This window comes from Polypterus senegalus, chromosome 10 (genome assembly GCF_016835505.1).
Source record: "Polypterus senegalus isolate Bchr_013 chromosome 10, ASM1683550v1, whole genome shotgun sequence".
NCBI lineage: Eukaryota > Metazoa > Chordata > Cladistia > Polypteriformes > Polypteridae > Polypterus > Polypterus senegalus.
In genome coordinates this window covers 17,783,157-17,802,999 of record NC_053163.1, presented here as the reverse complement: position 1 = coordinate 17,802,999, position 19,843 = coordinate 17,783,157, and the positions used below count along the sequence as shown (strand labels likewise).

General features: G+C 41.7%; 1 protein-coding gene across 1 annotated transcript; it reads left to right on the top strand.

Moving 5' to 3' along the window:
- The first annotated feature begins 696 nt into the window (after positions 1–696).
- On the top strand, positions 697–18,295 carry LOC120536863. The gene is made up of 6 exons (XM_039765390.1): positions 697–1,318; positions 8,798–8,923; positions 9,044–9,231; positions 9,358–9,429; positions 12,997–13,059; positions 18,004–18,295. Exons 1-5 carry the CDS (start codon positions 757–759, stop codon positions 13,003–13,005), a joined length of 957 nt encoding a protein of 318 aa, XP_039621324.1. The 5' UTR covers positions 697–756; the 3' UTR covers positions 13,006–13,059; positions 18,004–18,295.
- Positions 18,296–19,843: the final 1,548 nt, after the last annotated feature.

Below are 19,843 nucleotides of genomic sequence, written 5' to 3'. Positions count from 1 at the left end.
TTCCGAGCGTCAACTGGATGATCACATACATACAAGACCGCTAGATTGTTACATTCTGCTTTATATATATGATTGTGGCAAATTGTTGGAGAGGTGTTCATTGGAAGATGCTTTTTGGAATAAAAACTCTTTATTGGATTTATATTCTTATATTGCGGACTGTATTGCCGCGTTTGGGGCTCTCTGGCGACCCCTTGTGGTTACTAAGCGTCAACTGTATGATAACATACATACAAGACCACAAAACTGTTACAGTCTGCTTTATATTATTATTATTATTATTATTATTATTATTATTATTATTGTTGTTGTTTTTATTATGCAGGTAAACGTATAAAACTACATAAAGCAGGCAATTATTTATAATGCGAAGCAAAGGAAAAATTAGAATATTTCCTGATGTATTGTTTGAAATATATAAAACAAAGCTGTATCATATTTCATCAAACAATTTAGGTGTAATCATTTTAGAGAAATAACTATGAAAATACTATGCTAAAAGTAGTTTCAAACATTTATTCAGCATTTGACAGATGCAGGTGTTCAAACTCATTTCCAATTATTAAAATACAAGGAAGTTTAAGCCTCCGCCCGCCAGATGGCAGCAATATTTCAATATTTCATTGTGGTTTATTCCAGCCTGTCAGCAACCAGCGAGAGAGTTGTGTTTTTCTTTTTCAGCTCTGGTAGGTACAGTATTTCAGGTGGTGGTTTATTAGTGGAATTGAATCGTATGAAATATTATGTACGTTAAAAATGAGCCGCATGGACGAAGAGGCCAGTAGCTTGAAAGAGCAGTTCGCCGAAGTCATCGAGAAGACGGTGAAAGTCACTTCCGATGCCTTACTGAACACCTTTTCAGACTTCATGGTGTACGAGTTATCTATTTATGAGAAAAAGAAACGCAGGGACTCTCGGGGGGCGTTGAAAGAGGTTGGCCGCTTCGAGCCCTATTTTGTCTCAATTGTCGAAGATATGGTGAAGGCAGCGATGGAGGTGGTCGTGTCGTACTGCAGTGACTTTGTGGAGCGGCGGAATGCTGAGTTGCAGATGGCCATGGCTGAGATCGGAAACCTGAAGATGCAGATCGCGACACGCGTTAGCGAACCGGAGCCGTCACATAGGGACGTGCCCGACACACCCGCTGCCCCCGTGTCTTCCGAGTGGGAAGAAACTGTAGAGAGCCGAGACACTAAATCGGGCTTAACGATCGTGACCGTCGGCGATGCATTGTCGCCAAAAGTGGATGAGTGCGACCAGCCGGTTTGCAAGCAGAGGAAGACCAGGAAAGTGCGCGCTGCACGAAGCCCCAAACGGGGTAAGGTCCATTTTTAGCACGTGTTATTTCTAACACTTTGAGGAGACTAGAATAGAACCGCATGTCGGCAGTTGGCATCTCCAGGGGGTTGTTGGTGATGGTTTTGCTCCCAGGTCCCACAGACAAGACGATTGACTGATGTAGGTGTGCACGGCATCTTGGTCTCCATTACCAGTTCGGTCCGTCGTGCTCGGGATAGTGCCAACTGGGCCACGTAAATTAGCTCTGTGGTCCTTTTACACAAGTGCCCTGTAAATTACCGATCATGATTTATTGTTGAAAGCTGTAAATTAATGTTCAGACTGGTGCCTGAGAAGAGTATTCATCTTCTTGTAAGCTTTCATATTTGTTCATCATTCAATCACAGTGGATTTAATTTCTCCCTTTTAAAAGCGATCAACTGATCACTGCAAAATTATCAAAGTTAATTATAACTATAAAACACTAAAACTTCTCATATAAGTTACTCACTCCCTTCAAGTCAGTAATTAGCAGGTGTATCCTTAATAATAATAATAATAATACATTTTATTTATTATAGCACCTTTCCCACGCTCAAGGCGCTTCACAGAGTCTTACAAAAAAACGGCAGGGTATTTGTAACATTGGATGCAGATGTTTTCCCAAATAGAACAATGAAACCGATAACAAAGCATTACATAGAATAAAGGACAATAACAGCAGAGTAAAATACTAAATTTAATATTAAAGGAAAAACCTAAGAAATAACCTAATTTGTGATATAACAGACACACATTATCCTGAGCACCTGGACAGAGAGGTAAACGGAAAGAAAGGGCAGAATGTTAAGTTAAAAGCCTTCCTAAATAGATGAATGGTAAGTTGTTTGTAAAAGAATGAATGGAGTCGGCTGATCTCATTCATTTCGGGATGTCATTCCAAAGTCTGGGTGCTATGGAGCTGAAGGCCCTGCTGTCACCCATAGAGTGCAGGTTCGTGTGAGGCACAACAAGATTACCAGAATCGGAGGACCTTTGTAGGCGAACAGGAGCCTAGTGATTTAGCAGGTCACTGATGTAGTCTGGTGTGAGGCCATTTAAAGCTTTATAGGTTATTAATAGACTTTTATATTCAATCCTGTAAGACACAGGGAGCCAGTGAAGGCGAAGCAGGATGGGAGTGATGTGCTCGCTGCTGCTGCTGGTCCGAATGAGGACTCTTGCAGCCGAGTTTTGAATCAGCTGGAGGTGTGATATAAGATTAGAAGGGACACCTGCCAGCAGCGAGTTACAATAATCAACGTGGGATATGATAAAAGCAGGGACGAGTTTCTCAGCGTTAGAAAAGGAGAGGAAGGAGCGAACACGGGATACGTTATGGAAGTGAAAGCCTCAAGCCTGTGTGAACAGATCCCTGTCAGCTTTGCACATCATTCTGCACGCTGACATTTTCCTCCCATTCTTTTGTGCCTTCTGATGGACAGGCAGCCATACCAGTTTGGATTCCCAAACATCTTGTTACCCTACCATAAATAAAATAGGTATTTTAAAACATCCGAGGAAGCTAAGCTCATTCCCTGCCTGGAATCGTAAAACTTGTTCAGGTCTTAATGACCAACTCTCATTCCATCTTTTCTAAAGGTGGGTTTCTCTCACCTCCTCGCTCCTTTTCTACTGTTATCTGCCCTGATTTTGTTCCTTCCTTTCCCCTCTTATCGGTGTCACCTGCTCTTTCCTTTTCACTTGCACACCTGATAAGGGACAGACAGCTAAAACATTGTGTCTTTAACCTTTTTTTTTTTCTTTTAATCTTTTTCTTCCTCTACAGCTGTACACTGATGCCACCCTGCAGTAGCTCTCTATGTACAGTTGTGGCCAAAAGCTTTGAGAATGACACAAGGATTGAGTTTTGCAAAGTCTGCTGCTTCAGTGTTTTCAGATCTTTTTGTTTCTGTCGTATACTGAAGTAGAATTACAAGCATTTCAGAAATTGAAAGGCTTTTATTGACAATTACATCACGTGTATGCAGAGTCAATATTTGCATTGTTGGCCCATCTTTCTTTTTCAAGCCCTCTGCAGTTCATCCTGGCATGGTGTCAATCAACTTCTGGGCCAAATCCTCAATGATGGCAGCCCATTCTTGCATAATCGATGCTTGGAGTTTGCCAGAATTTGTGGTTGTGCTTGTTCTGTATACCTGCGTGCCATAAGACTCCTTATCTATATAATAAAAGCCCAGCAAGGTGTCCGTGTCCGGGTCCGCGTTCCTTTTGGCTGTATAGCCGCCCCGTAGAAAAGCCCCAGTCCGTCCCCTCTCAGAATTCCTGCTTACCCCCCTCCGTTCTTTCCCCTTTGCTTTTATTTTTCCTGTTCCCGAAAGTCTTTTGAAAACAAAAGTAAAGAAATAGACAGAGCGTCACATTAACGTCTTCTCCCCTCTGCCAATTAAATAATCAATAAAATGAAATAAAAAAATCACGAAAGAAACAGAAACCACAACCTACCCTTACAGCGTCCACCGCGCTTCTGGCGTTAACAGCCAAACACGTGGTGTATGCAGGTTATGAGGTGTAACGCTAATTAACGCCCAACAACAACATTTATTTATATAGCACAGTTTCATACAAACAGTAGCTCCAAGTGCTTTACGTAATAAAGAATAGAAAAATAAAAGACACAGTAAGAAAATAAAATAAGTCAACATTAATTAACATCGCATAAGAGTAAGGTTCAATGGCCAGGGGGGACAGAAAAAAAACTCCAGACGGCTGGAGAAAAAAATGAAATCTGTAGGGATTTCAGACCATGAGACCTCCCAGTCCCCTCTGGGCATCCTACCTAACATAAATGAAACAGTCCTCTTTGGATTTAGGGCCCGTACTACAACAGATTATATTGTTCATATACTATTAACTATTTACAGGGATCAACTCTTTTGAAGAAGTTCATAACAAAAAAAAATTGAATTATAAATAACGTGCACTTGAGTATTTGGAGCCCCGCGTCTGAGTCGGATGGTCCCCCTAGTCACCAATTTGTGTGTTTCACTATGCCCACTATGCCTTTCCGTCTTCAGCTACCCATGTGCACTTGTACGGTGGAGACCTTACGGAACAATGCCGAAACGAAACGCAACTAAACCTGCTGCTGCAACAGAGGACACATTACAGCGTGATCACGAAGCAAAGAGGCAAAGGCGTGACAGTCGCTCGCAAGAAACGGACATTCAGACATTCACACAGATTAGCTCAACGACGCGTCTCTGCCGCAACGAAAGGCAACTGAAACCCTACAGAGAGAGAAGACAGATTACGCCGTGATCGCGAAAGAAAGAGGCAAAAGCGTGCGAACGAGACACCCGACGAGAGGTCCTTACAATTGAGTCCTTCAACTGTGGTCATCCAATGTGCAGCGTAGCGCGCGCCAAGTTGCTAGTTTATTAAATAACATATCTAAGCAGAAACACTTCATTGTGCACATTATTGTAAGTGAACACTCTGTCTTTATTGGGGATTTGTTTTCCTTGCCTTTAACTATCAATAACTTTAACTTTTGCTCTCAAAGTTGTTGTACAGTCGTGGCCAAAAGTTTTTAGAATGACACAAAGTTTGCTGCTTCAGTGTTTTTAGATCTTTTTGTCAGATGTTTCTATGGGATCCTGAAGTAGAATTACAGGCATTTCATAAGTTTCAAAGGCTTTTATTGACAATTACATTAAATTTATTCAAAGAGTCGATATTTGCAGCATTGGCCCTTCTTTGCTTTTCAAGCCTTCTGCAATTCTCCCTGGCATGCTGTCAATCAACTTCTGGGCCCAATCCTGACTGATGGCAGCCCATTCTTGCATAATCAGAATTGGTGGGTTTTTGTTTGCCCACCCGCCTCGAGGATTGACCACAAGTTCTCAATTGGGAGTTTTCTGGCCATGGACCCCTAAATGTCGATGGTTTTTTTCCCTGATCCACTTAGTTCTCACTTTTGCCTTATGGCCCAGTGCTCCTTCCTGCTGGAAAAGGCCACCAAACTGTTCTTGGATGTTTGGGAGAAGTTGATCTCGGTGGATGTTTTGGTCCCATTCTTTATTCATGGCTGTGTTCTTAGGCACCACCAGTGCAGAGTTTGCTCAGGAATGGCAGCAGGCAGGTGTAAGTGAGGTGAAGACTTTTTGATGATGGCCTGGTGTCAAGAAGGGGAGCAAAGAAGCCAAGAAAGACATCAGGGACAGATGGATATTCTGCAAAAGGTACAGAAATTGGACTGCTGAGGACTGTTGGGGTCAAGTCATTTTCTCTGGTGAATCCCCTTTCTGATTGTTTGGGGCACCCAGAAAAAAGAAAAGATGAGTGGTGCTACCATCAGTCCTGTGTCAGGGCAACAGTAAAACATCCTGAGACCATTCATATCAGCCAAGGCAGTGGGCTAACTCTCTTATTTTACCTAAGAACATAGCCATGAATTAAGAATTGGACCAAAACATCCTCTAAGAGCAACTTCTCCCAACCATCCAAGAACAGTTTTTAGACCCGCAATGCCTTTTCCAGCAGGGTGGAGCACCGGGCCATAAGGCAGAAGTGAGAACTCAGTGTCTCGGGGAACAAAACATTAAAATTTTAGGTCTATGGCCAGAAAACTCCCCAGACCTTTAATCCCATTGAGAGCTTGTGGTCAATCCTCAAGAGGTGGGTGGACAAACAAAAACCCCACCAATTCTGGAAAACTCCAAACATTGATTATGCAAGATTGGGCTGCCATCATTGAGGATTTGGCCCAGAAGTTGATTGACAGACAGCATGCCAGGGTGAATTGCAGAGGTCTTGAAAAAGAAAGAAGGGCCAGTACTGCAAATATGGACTCTTTGCATAAGCGTAATTGTCAATAAAAGCCTTTGAAACTTCTGAAATGCTTGTAATTCTACTTCAGTATCCCATATAAACATCTATTATAAAAAAAAAAAAAATCGTGGAAAGCAAAAGCAGGGCGACGAGACGTGATCTTCTCAGAAGTTCTCGGAAGACATTTAAAAGGCAAGTCTCTTTTGTCTCGCGGGGACCGTAAACATGAGACTTGGTGCCAAGAGATTGTCCCAGGGTCGTCTCGCGGGGACGTGGAACATAAGATTCTTGCAAGACATGCACTACTTACAAAAGATCTCTATATATAATCTTCATTTGGATCTTGATCTTTGTTTGTCCGCGAATGATTTAGAAGAAGAAGCACTAGATGGCAGTAGAGAGACAGCTAAAACATAGGCATTGCATTAAGAATCTCCTCCAGGCTTATACTACTGAAGACTGTAGTACTCCAGTCACACCTCAAAACACAGACATTCAAACTAAACAAATTGTTGTGCTTTAAATTAACTAAAGAGATCTTGATCTTTGTCTGTCCGCGAATTCCACGCATGTGTAGACCACCTTCCAGTTTAGTACGTCGTTGTTACTCACGGATGTCAACAATGTGCCGGAATAACGAAAGGGGTGGTGGACAGTGTTACGCTAGTTAGCTCCTGAGGCCTGGTTAGAGAATGAGATTGCCAAAGATAAAAGGTACGTGCCTACGTAACATATGAATGAAAGAAAGACAGTGGGTAAAATGAATGACAACGTAACAGCACGTTGTAGCCGGCGACTGCTGCGCGTCTCACAGTTGTACTGTGGCTTGCTCACATGTCAGTGATCCCTATTTATGCTTTAAAGAGCCTGGATACCTGTGTGTCCCCCTTTTATAACCATTGCTCCGTGTATATTGCCTTACTCTTTGGATTGCCACGAGAAAGGTTGAGAAGACATCGTGAAAGGAAACGACAGCGTCGTGAAAACGAGATGGACTGTGAACGGACAGAAGCAGAAATGCTCCTACACCACCACATAATTATGATTTGGACAGAGATTCCGAGTAGGCCATTCCTATCGAATCAATATCCAAGGGTTTTCTTTTGTAATTTTGTTTCCCTTATAAAAAAATCATAATGCTGTGCGACAAAGGGCCCAGTTCATGACTGGCAGCCGTGTTTAAACAGGGAGCCCTTCACAAACAACTTTAACACGCGCAACGTAGTTGGGCGCACATGGCTAGTATCATATAAGAGCACACCCATCAAAAACACTCAGTCGTGTAAAAGCACGTAGCACACAGACATCCTGTGCTGTCAGCACATATAAAGCATATAAGGACAATATGGAGAATAGAGACCCAAAGGCGCTGGATAGAAAAAAAGGCAGATAAGAGATTATGAAAGCAGTGGAATTGGAAAGGCTCAAAAAAACGATGGCGCGATACACATGCAGGGAAAGGTACATAATATGAAAGCAGTAAAATTCGAAAGTATTGTAACGTCCCAGCCAGGTTGAAGCCTTTTTTTTGTAAGTGACTGTTAGGTCCGATTGAGGGAGGGCAGAGTCCAGCACGGAAGACTGATAGCGGGGTATTGATTAATGATGTAAAGGGGGGTGAGACCCTGGGGATGAGGGGTTGGAGAGGGTGCTAGAAAGGCGTGTTTGGGGTTAGGAAGTCGGCGATTGTTCAAGTAAAACTTTTGTAACACTTTATCATGTCAGTCACTACAGTATCAAAGAAAAGATGGTAAAGATCACATTACTGCAAACAAAAGGCAATTAATCATCAGAACCAGGTGTAATTGAAAAAAATAGAAGGAGAAATCGTGGTCAAAAATAAAAGGCAAAGAGCAGACAACAATATCTTTTCGCATTTGCATCATTCAATGCACAAAACGTGGATTTACACAATAATGGACAATTCGTTATGAGAAGCTGTGGTCCCGGGACAGTTAAAGCAACGACAAGTTGAATTTCAAAGAATCCACAATTCGGTCAGGTGTATATTGATGATCATAGAGAAGCGATGCAAATTTTAACAGGCAAAAAGAAAGGTAATGTATATATTCTGGGAATAACATTACACACCAAAGGAGATCGTGATATACCATTTGTATTAAAATGTTTACAGTTTACCATGAGAATAGCTTTTGCTATGACAATCAATAAATCACAGGGACAAACATTAGAAAAAGTCGGATTATTTATTAGAGAAACGGAAACAATAGTCACTCACAGGCAGTTATACGTTGCGTTGTCACAATGTGTCTCCAAAAAAATAGTTTTTAATGAAGCTTTAAAGTAAAAATGCAAATAATGAAATTGAAACAATTCCAAAGGAAAAAAAAATTTAATTGTATATCCGGTTGGCAAGCAAAGCCCCCTAGTCTGACAAAAAGATCTAAAAACATTGAAGCAGCAAACTTTGTGAAAACCAACACTTGTGCCATTCTCAAAACCTTTGGCCGCGACTTTACTTCAAGCAATGATGAACTTGTCTGAACATCCAAACCACTTTCGTTTCTTTATATCAACTCAACTAATATCTACTAATCAGTAATGCAGTTCCAGTAAATTCGGCTAAACTTATTTTGACGTGACCATTGCATTGTATGTTGATGGCTCTAAAGACTACAGCAATTTGAGACTCTGATCCAAAATTGTTTTGTTTGGACCACTACAGGAGTGTTCATGTCTGGAAAGATTACAGCAATTCGGGAATTCTTAAGAAACAGAATCTATCCTGAAGGATACAGCAAAGCCCAGAGACAAAATTTGAGACGTCTAGCATCTGCATTTTCTATTGAAGGTTAGTGCTCTTTCTGTTAAGTTTCTTCTTCTTATTATTGTGTGCCTTTTATTTGTGATTGTTTAAAATGGTTACAATCAAGTTGTTCTTTGAATTCCCTTTTCATTTAACATCATTTAGAAGATGGGCAGCTGTACCGGACAGTCCGAAATCGAAAACAACAAGTCCTCAATGAAGAGGAGGCTTTGGAAGTATTTAAAAAGTATCATCATTCTTCCACGGACCGTCACAAGGGAATTGTTAAAACGAGAGACGCAATTGCAGCAAGTTTTTATTGGCCCCGTATGACCATTGATATTGAGGAATGGGTGAGTTTTAGTGGTGCCTGGACAAATATTTTTCTTTTTCTGTTGTTGGATAATGCACACATTTTATTATTTTTTATAAATGCTGTATTTATTGTGTCCGTTTTATATTTTTTTTCCCCGAAACAGGTGGAAAGGTGCACACATTGTCAGAAACCTACGAAATTAAACAGTTGTGACCAAGAGCTTCAAAGCATTAAAGTAAGTATACACATTGTGCATGATATGTTTTTAGTTAAAAATAAAAATAAATATGAACTATTACATAATAGTAAATCAGTGTTTAATATACACATTTCACTTACTCTTTATCTCAGTTTAAACATTTTAAAATCTTAAAATACTTATTCATTGATGCATCACGGGATAATCTCCTAGAAAATGAAAGCATATCCTGGAAAAGCTGTTATTGCCTGTAGACCAGCTGGCCAGATCACAATGACGTAAACTTTTATTTTTTATTTAGTTTCACACAGTATGAACCTACAGGGTGGTCCAGATCTAATTATGCAGATCCAGACCGTCTGGATGACTTTGATTTATGACGGGGACGATTCCAGTTCAGCGCGAAGACGATTCTTCATGTCGTCAGTTCGCACACTTCTCGATGGTCCGGGATTTTTCGGGTGATTTTCTATGTAATAAACTTAATAAGTTATAGCGTAATGAAAATTGTATAATTAGATCTGGACCACCCTGTACAGTTTCATGCAAATGTTTGAGCACCCTTGGCATTTTATTGATGTTTGAAATAATAATAATAATAAAAAAATACAACTTTGACAGCAAACTAAAACAATGCTATTTTAATGTATAGTTATAATTTGTCATCTTCTTCTTTCGGCTGCTCACATTAGGGGTCACCACAGCGGATCATCTTTTTCCATATCTTTATGTCCTCGTCATCTTGTTCTCTTATACCCATCACCTTCATGTCCTCTCTCACCACATCCATAAACCTTCGCTTACGCCTTCCTCTTTTCCTCTTCCCTGTCAGCTCTATCCTTAGCACCCTTCTCCCAATATACCCAGCATATCTCCTCTGTCCATACCAACGCAATCTCGCCAATCTGACTTTGTCTCCCAATCGTCCAACTTGAGCTGACCATCTAATGTCCTCATTTCTAATCCTATGCTATCCAGCCCAGCCACAGGGGATGCAGACAGATAGATAGATAGATAGATACTTTATTAATCCCAAGGGGAAATTCACATAATCCAGCAGCAGTATACTGATAAAAAACAATATTAAATTAAAGAGTGATAACAATGCAGGTATAACAGACAATCACTTTGTATAATGTTAATGTTTACCCACCCGGGTGGAATTGAAGAGTCGCATAGTGTGGGGTCTCCTCAGTCTGTCAGTAGAGCAGGATGGTGACAGCAGTCTGTCACTGAAGCTGCTCCTCTGTCTGGAGATGATCCTGTTCAGTGAATGCAGTGGATTCTTCATGATTGACAGGAGTCTGCTCAGCGCCCGTTGCTCTGCCACACATGTCAAACTGTCCAGCTGTGTGCCTACAATAGAGCCTGTCTTCCTTACCAGTTTGTCCAGCTGCCTTCCCAGCACACCACCGCATAGAAGAGGCCACTCGCCACAACCGTCTGATAGAACATCTGCAGCATCTTATTGCAGATGTTAAAGGACGCCAGCCTTTTAAGGAAGTATAGTCGGCTCTGTCCTCTCTTGCACAGATCATCAGTATTGGCAGTCCAGTCCGATTTATCATCCAGCTGCACTCCCAGGTATTTATAGGTCTTCACCCTCTGCACACAGTCACCTCTGATGGTCCATGAGGGCCTGGGCCTCCTAAAATCCACCACCAGCTCCTTGGTTTTGCTGGTGTTCAGTTGTAGGTGGTTTTAGTCGCACCATTTAACAAAGTCCTTGATTAGATTCCAATACTCCTCCTCCTGCCCACTCCTGATGCAGCTCACGATAGCAGTGTCCTCAGCAAACTTTTGCACATGGCAGGACTCCGAGATGTATTGGAAGTCCGATGTATACAGGCTGAACACGACCGGAGAAAGCACCGTCCCCTGCGGCGCTCCACAAACCAGTGTGTTTCTTCGTGCTGGTCCCAAGCCCGGATAAATGGGGAAGGTTACGTTGGGAAAGGTATCCAGTGTAAAATTTTGCCAAATCCAATACGCGGACAACAATACAGTTATAATTTGTGATTTACTAAAAAAAATGTAAGTCTGGGCACCTTTTTTAGTTATAAGGTCTCAGAACTCTTTAGGTCAAGAATTGCTCGTCTGGTCAGGAATTGTCATCAGCTGACAATTCCAGCACCTAATAAATTCTTTGACTCTTCAAATATTCTGCAACCCTCAACAGCCATGGGCTTCTCCAAGCAACTGACTGAGGATCTGAAAATGAAACTAATTGATGCCTACAAAGCGGGGAAGAAGTTACAAAAATATGTCAAAGCACATCCAGCTAGCAATTTCCACTGTCTGAAATGTGATAAAGAAATGGCAGTTAAGGGGAACCATGAAAGACCGATTCCTGCGGTGGGCTGGCGCCCTGCCTGGGATTTGTTTCTGCCTTGTGCCCTGTGCTGGCTGGGATTGGCTCCAGCAGACCCCGTGACCCTGTGTTAGGCTGTAGCGGGTTGGATGATGGATGAAAGACAGAAAAGCTTGTATTCTGTGCAGGAAGGCAAAAACAAAGCTGCTGAGAAAGGAGTGGTGGTGCACTGCAACACTGGCACAGATGAACCACCAGGAGGAAACCTTACCTGTGATTACGTAACAGAAATCAACTTCGTTATAAATGAGACATTTTGAACCCGCTTTCTGTGGACAGATGATGTTAAAATTGAACTGTTTGGCCACAACTACAAAAGGCTTTCTTGTTTAAAAAAAGAGCAGCATTTGAAGAACAGAACACCTTGCCAGCTGTTAAGTGCAGAGGTGGTTCAGTTATTTGGGTTATGTGGCACAGAAAACATGGAAACAGAGAAGAATGGATTTCAATAAATAGCAACCGATCCTCAAGAAGAATGTTGGACAGTCATGAATGAAATTGGAAAAAAATGATGGCTTGTAAAACAGACAAGAATCCTAAACACACTTCAAAGTCTACTATGAAGTACCTCAGGTACAGATTTTTGGAGTTACCTCAGCGTAGCCAAACTTGAACATCATTGAAAGTCCGAGTGCAAATCTTAAATGTGCTGCGCACAGGAGACGGCCCAAGAGGGACTCATAGCTGGAAATGATCAGAAGGGAAGAAGTCCAAAATGGGACTTTAAAGACCTGTGACCGATTACAAAAAATAATTAGAAGCTGGAATTATTTGCCAAAAGGGATGTTGCTAAGTACTGACATAATAAGGTGCACAGACTTTTGCAGGTGCCATTTTTTTCCCCCCCATTTTCCTAGTTTGTAAAATAAGTTGTAACTTTAATAATAATAATAGTAATAATTGTTTGCATTTATATAGCGCTTTTCTCACTACTTTACGTTACCATTTCCATAAAAATGCAGTTGTTTTAGTTTATTTGCTATTAAAGGTGTATTTACAAACTTTAATTTAGCCATGGGTGTCGAGACTTACGTGAAACTGTATGCTTAACGCTTCCCTAATGCGTTTGTTTATTTCACTGAATGCCTATAAAAAATTCTTATTGTAGAATGCAAACAAATGAATGTGATTCTGGTATGGTTTAACTGAAAAATAAAAAAAAAATATATATATATTTAAATGTTGCCTCTTGCTATGATGATTCATTTTAAAGATATTCTGTTGCTCCATAGGCTTTTTGAACACTTCCCACCACAGTTGTGAACTTCGCTGAGGCAGATTGGTGCGGCACTCTGGTAAGAACATGCTTTGTGCCTAACATTGCAGTTAAAGCCAATAATGTTCAATCTCAGGCTGACAGATTTTGATTTTTTTTATTTAAAAGTATCATTTCTGTGTTTTAGAAATTCTTTCCTTAGGTTTTTAATTCTAATTTTGCCCAGGTTGACTCCTGCAGCTCCAAATTCATGCTGTTATTGTGCTGTTTCACCTCATCTCAGTCGTGCACAATGGACTGAGGCCTGGGCACCGTGCAGTCCATTGGTGTAAATTGAAGTCCTCATTCCATTAGTGGGATTATCGTGGAGTGATGTGTGCTGTATGTCATGGCACATTATCCATTTATTTAACAGGTAGACAAGTGGCCATAAAGGGATGCGCATGGTCAGAAAAAAAATGTGTAATGCCCAGTGTGCATGTGGACCTGAAACAACACCCGGCTGGGGCATCTAGAAGTTCATGAACCCAGAATGGACTTGGTGCCAGAAAGTCCATGATTTATTGCATACAACAAAGTGTAGTCATAACTTAAAAACAGTGTCTTGTGGTAGATAGGGGGCGCTCTCGCTCCCTTGAACCCCTGTCCACGACTCCAAACACCAGGTAAAAGTCCAACAGTTGACTTTATTAATTCACCACAGTGCACAAAGCACACTCTCCACCACATTACTCATATAAATACTCAATTATCACAAATACTATAATCCTCCAGCTCCCAGACGCGTTGCCACCCTTCCACCCAGCTCAGCTCGCCGTCTGGGAGCTCCCACAGTCCTTTTATATTCCCTGACCCGGAAGTGTTCCCAATCCCCAGTCCAAGTGATCCTCAATCACTTCCGGGTCAGGTAAAAGTTCTTTTCTTCAATCCGGAAGTCCGTCACTCTTCCTATGACGAAATTCCGGGTCGTAGGGCACAAATGAGTCTTCGGTCCTCCCTGCAGCACCCTCTTGCTGCCCCTGAGGTAACCAGCAGGGCTGAGGATAAAACTACATCGTCCATGATTCCCTGCTGGTCTTCGGGGCACCTCCATATTGCAGGGAGGGATCCATCTGGCGGCCTGGGGGTATTGGCCGGGATGATAAGCCGTCCAAATGTCACAGTCTTAAAAAACAAAATCAATAGTGTTGCATGGTGAGGGGTGTCATAATAAATAATTAAAACACTATTAAAGCCAAGAATATCCTGAATCCTGAGTCCTCCCACCAGGAAGCAACAAGAACCACATTATCCATTACACAAATGCAGGCATGTTGTCTCTGTATTACTGCACTTTAGCAAAAATAAGAAACTTCTTAAAAATCACAGCATTTACTCTTAATCTCTCACTGGATCACTATTGTAATCCTTAAGACTATTGTTCCTTTCTCAGGCGATCCTTACATCATTGCTGCACCCATCACAGCCTCGGCTTTCAGCGTGGAACCCACCTTCTGTGAACTCTCACTGCCTCTTCCATCTGAACCCCCAGTGAGTCTCCAGAGCTCAAAGTCTCCCCAGTTCCTGAATGGAACACAGCAGAGTTGACACCTTCTTCGAGCCAACAATGAAAATTAGGGTTGTGTGGTGTACTAGAAAAAGTTTAGAAAAATCCAAAATATTTATAAAGAGTACGGTACCAGTATTTTGGGATTTTTTGGTACCAGGAGTAAACATCAGGCTTCCTTGTCAGTACACCATCCCCAACAATTGCTTCTTTCAGTGTGGAAAAACAAATGTCCATTTTGTATATTTCACGAAACTAAACTGCTGGCTTCAAGACTTTAGTGGGAGTGCACCGATACCTCAAGACACACACATACACCTTACTTTAATGCAATTGGGACTTTATGGCTTGGTAGATACTTGCTGTTGCCAAACCAGGCAGTAATCCTTCCTATCAGATCCGGCTGTGTATACCGAGTTCCAACTACGTGATTGGCTGTTCGTGTTAATAAGCGGGTGGTCCTAATAAAGTGGACACTCAGTATGAATTCATTTAATTTTTCTACAGCAGTATGTTTACAGTACTTGTTGATAACTTGTAGGAACAAAGTAGCAGTAAACTTTCCATGATGGGGTAAACTGCGCAGTCACCGATTGCTGTGATTTTCAGAATGATATATGGTTGCCTATATAAAGTATTCCACCACGCGACCATTTTCACTTTTAGTTATACAGCAGTGAAGCACAGTGTGTCAGATTTGGCTTTTTTAAAAATTGATCAACAGAAATAGACTCTTTAAATGTCAAAGTGAAAAAAAGACCTCTGCAAAGTGGTCTAAAATAAGATGAAACACAAAGTAATTAATCTCATAAATATTTACCTTTCCCTTTAATATGACACCCCTAAATCATCACTGGTGCATAAAGTTGGCTTTTAGAAGTCACATTGTTAGTTCAGTGGAGATCACGTGTTGTGGGTCCCAGTTGATTGTATCATACAGTGCATCCGGAAAGTATTCCCAGCGCATCACTTTTTCCACATTTTGTTATGTTGCAGCCTTATTCCAAAATGGATTAAATTCATTTTTTTCCTCATAATTCTACACACAACACCCCATAATGACAACATGAAAAAGGTTTACTTGAGGTTTTTGGAAATTTATTACAAACAAAAAAAACTGAGAAATCACATGTACATAAGTATTCACAGCCTTTGCCATGAAGCTCCAAATTGAGCTCAGGTGCATCCTGTTTCCCCTGATCATCCTTGAGATGTTTCTGCAGCTTAATTGGAGTCCACCTGTGGTAAATTCAGTTGATTGGACCTGATTTGGAAAGGCACACACCTGTCTATAGAAGGTCCCACAGTTGACAGTTCATGTCAGAGCACAAACCAAGCATGAAGTCAAAGGAATTGTCTGTAGACCTCCGAGACAGGATTGTCTTGAGGCACAAATCTGGGGAAGGTTACAGAACAAGTTCTGCTGCTTTGAAGGTCTAAATGAGCACAGTGGCCTCCATCATCCTTAAGTGGAAGAAGTTCGAAACCACCAGGACTCTTCCTAGAGCTGGCCAGCCATCTAAACTGAGCGATCGGGGGAGAAGGGCCTTAGTCAGGGAAGTGACCAAAACCTGATAGTCACTCTGTCATAGCTCCAGAGGTCCTTTGTGGAGAGAGGAGAACCTTCCAGAAGAACAACCATCTCTGCAGCAATCCACCAATCAGGCCTGTATAGTAGAGTGGCCAGACAGAAGCCACTCCTTAGTAAAAGGCACATGGCAGCCCGCCTGGAGTTTGCCAAAAGGCACCTGAAGGACTCTCAGACCATGAGAAAGAAAATTCTGATGAGACAAAGATTGAACTCTTTGGTGTGAATGCCAGGCGTCACGTTTGGAGGAAACCAGGCACCGCTCATCACCAGGCCAATACCATCCCTACAGTGAAGCATGGTGGTGGCAGCATCGTGCTGTGGGGATGTTTTTCAGCGGCAGGATAAAGGGAAAGATGACTGCAGCAATGTACAGAGATATCCTTTATGAAAACCTGATCCAGAGCACTCCTGACCTCAGACTGGGGCGACGGTTCATCTTTCAGCAGGACAACAACCCTAAGCACACAGCCAAGATATCAAAGGAGTGGCTTCAGGACAACTCTGTGAATGTCTTTGAGTGGCCCAGCCAGAGCCCAGACTTGAATCCGATTGAACATCTCTGGAGAGATCTTAAAATGGCTGTGTACCGACGCTTCCCATCCAGCCTGATGGAGCTTGAGAGGTGCTGCAAAAAGGAATGGGCGAAACTGGCCAAGGATAGGTGTGCCAAGCTTGTGGCATCATATTCAAAAAGACTTGAGGCTGTAATTGCTGCCAAAGGTGCATCGACAAAGTATTGAGCAAAGGCTGTGAATACTTATGTACATGTGATTTCTCAGTTTTTTTATTTTTATTAAATTTGCAAAAACCTCAAGTAAACTTTTTTCACGTTGTCATTATGGGGTGTTGTGTGTAGAATTCTGAGGAAAAAAATGAATTTAATCCATTTTGGAATAAGGCTGTAACATAACAAAATGTGGAAAAAGTGATGCGCTGTGAATACTTTCCGGATGCACTGTAAATGCACCTGTAGGTATCTGGATGTTCCAGCTTGTGGACGGTCATTATGGAGGCCTCACTAATACAGTAAAGACAAGAATACCCCAAGTAACGAATTGATTAACAAAAGTCAGATCATGGAGATAAGAACACATAAAAGTTATTAATTGGAGACCAGTTTAATCAGTAATGAAGAAATGGAAAGACTGTGGCATCACTAAAAATCTGCCTAGAGCAGGCCATCCACAAAAACTGAGTGATCATGCAAGAAGACTTACAAGGGAGGCCATCAAGTGACCTCTGAGACTTCTGGAGGAGCTACAAGCTCTAGTGGCTGAAATTGGGGAGACTTTGCAGGCAACAACTGTACCTGGGATTTCACCGGTTGAAGCTTTATGGGAGAGACGAAAACAAATAAAATACGCATGACATTTTACCTATAGATTGACAGAAGGTACATGGGAGACTCTGAAGTCAGTTGTAAGAAGGTTCAATACTCTACGTTGACCAAAATTGAGCTTCTCGGCAATCGGGCTGAATGATATGTTTGAGCACCTCACATTATCTAAAATACGCCATGACAACGATGAATTATGGTAATAGATGCATCGGGCTGTGTGGATGCTTCTTTGTAGCTACTTTGGGAGGCTTGCGAGGGTAGAGGGTTTAAATGAAAGCAGTAAAACACAAGGAAACCTTGGAAGAAAATTTCAAATTTCCAGAAGTACAACAACGCCAATCACAAAGTTATACTCGCACAGGAATGACTTCGAAACAATAATGTTGATATCTTGGAGTGTACAAATCAAAGTCCAGATCTCAACCCAACTAAGAATTTGTAGATCTTGTGTTTACTGCATGTGTGTAGGTTTATATGATTGACTGACACCAAATGAAATGTTTCAGCAGGAGTATTAACTTCTCGATGGCTTCTTTTTCTGTTACAGGTCCAGCGTAATGTACATGAAGAGTGGCTCTACGCATGTCCCATTCCTAATGTGGAAAGCCCTCGGGAATCTCTTTTCAAGAGATGTTTCATATTTTTGGATTAACAAGAGGAATCTTTACCTGTGCTTTTTTTTATTTATGAAAGGTTTTATTTTATTATGTATTTTGAAATGAGAAAATGAGAGCAGTAATGTTAAGGCTCATAATTTGTCAATAGTGTTTTTTTATAATAGGCGAAACAGTGTCTATAGGTAAGTGTTTGTCTCATATTTTTGATAAGAAAACTCATTCACTGTTTGCTTGTACATTTGTAAAAATGTAAAATATTATAAATATTAAAATGTATATGTAGAATTTTATAATGTACATGACTTCAATGACCATTTACTCTCCGATGTCTTGCAAAGTTGTTGCATATTGCAGCACAATGCAGTTACTATCTATGGAGCCTGTCCTTGTAGCTTAAAACTGGTGTCTTGTGTTAGGATGGCTCCTGCCTTGTGCCCACTGCAGCCGACTCATTCAGCTTTACTGTCACTGACTTAAGTCATTTTAGTAAGGGGATGAATGGCCGTTTAAATGTGATTGTCACCTGTCCCATCCTGCACTGGTACTTGCCTTGCACAGGTAGGGTTTGGCACCCTGTGGCTAACAATAAAAGTGGGTTCTATCCAGCCATTTTCAGGGTTCTGATAAAATGGAGCTCACAATCAACATGGCCAGGTAGGGAAGAGATTAGATTTTCATATGTTTTGAACATAGAAGGCCAAACATTAGACTCATTGCCCATCTATTTTCTAGCCGACTTAATCTAGTCATGGGCATCTGGTGCCTGTACAGCCAGCATTTGGCACAAGGTAGAAACCAGCCTTAGATAGGGTGCCAGGTCTTTGCAGGAAACACTTGTGCACACACACCTACACTAAATTGGCCCATTGTGGGTGAAACTCAACAGGAAAGCATACAAAGACACAGAAAGAGCATACCAACTGTACGCGTGCAGTGCCCGGGAACAGGAATTGAACTCCTCAGTATCCTCAATATGGAACTGGGAATCATCCATACTAACCACTGTGCCACCCTCAATTAACCAAAAAAAAAAAAGAGGAAGAACTGGATTTCTACTCTTAACAGCTCACTTTAACAATCAGGCAAGTCTGAAAGTGAGTGAATGATTAGACCCTGGATGAAGCCGAGATTTTCAGTCTGCCATATTGCAGAAAGTACTGGTTATTGTATACTACCAACATTTTCTTTTCAACCATATTCTTCTACATTGTTTGATTGTGCTGGTGAGGCATGGTGACTTCTGTGGGTACGTCAAACATGTTCAGGTTGTGACTTTAATGGACTTTTCCTGGAGTTGGCCAGATTTTTTTTTTTTTTTTGGCACTGTATTTAAACTTGTGGTATAGCAGACTAAGGGTGGCACGGTGGTGCAGTGGTAGCGCTGCTGCCTCGCAGTTAGGAGACCCGGGTTCGCTTCCTGGGTCCTCCCTGCGTGGAGTTTGCATGTTCTCCCCGTGTCTGCGTGGGTTTCCTCCGGGCGCTCCGGTTTCCTCCCACAGTTCAGTGACATGCAGGTTAGGTGGATTGGCGATTCTAAATTGGCCCCTGTGTGTGCTTGGTGTGTGGGTGTGTTTGTGTGTGTCCTGCGGTGGGTTGGCACCCTGCCCAATATTGGTTCCTGCCTTGTGCCCTGTGTTGGCTGGGATTGGCTCCAGCAGACCCCCGTGACCCTGTATTCGGATTCAGCGGGTTAGAAAATATAGCAGACTCAACAGAAACGCAGTGGTTTGCTACAAAAACAGTTGTCTAATATATTAAACAATTCTTTCT

Coding starts and splice junctions, on each gene's coding strand:
- LOC120536863 (XM_039765390.1), top strand. CDS start 757: ATGAGCCGCATGGACGAAGAGGCCAGTAGCTTGAAAGAGCAGTTCGCC. Junction 8,924..9,043: donor ATCTGCATTTTCTATTGAAG/GTTAGTGCTCTT, acceptor AACATCATTTAG/AAGATGGGCAGCTGTACCGG. Junction 9,232..9,357: donor CCATTGATATTGAGGAATGG/GTGAGTTTTAGT, acceptor TCCCCGAAACAG/GTGGAAAGGTGCACACATTG.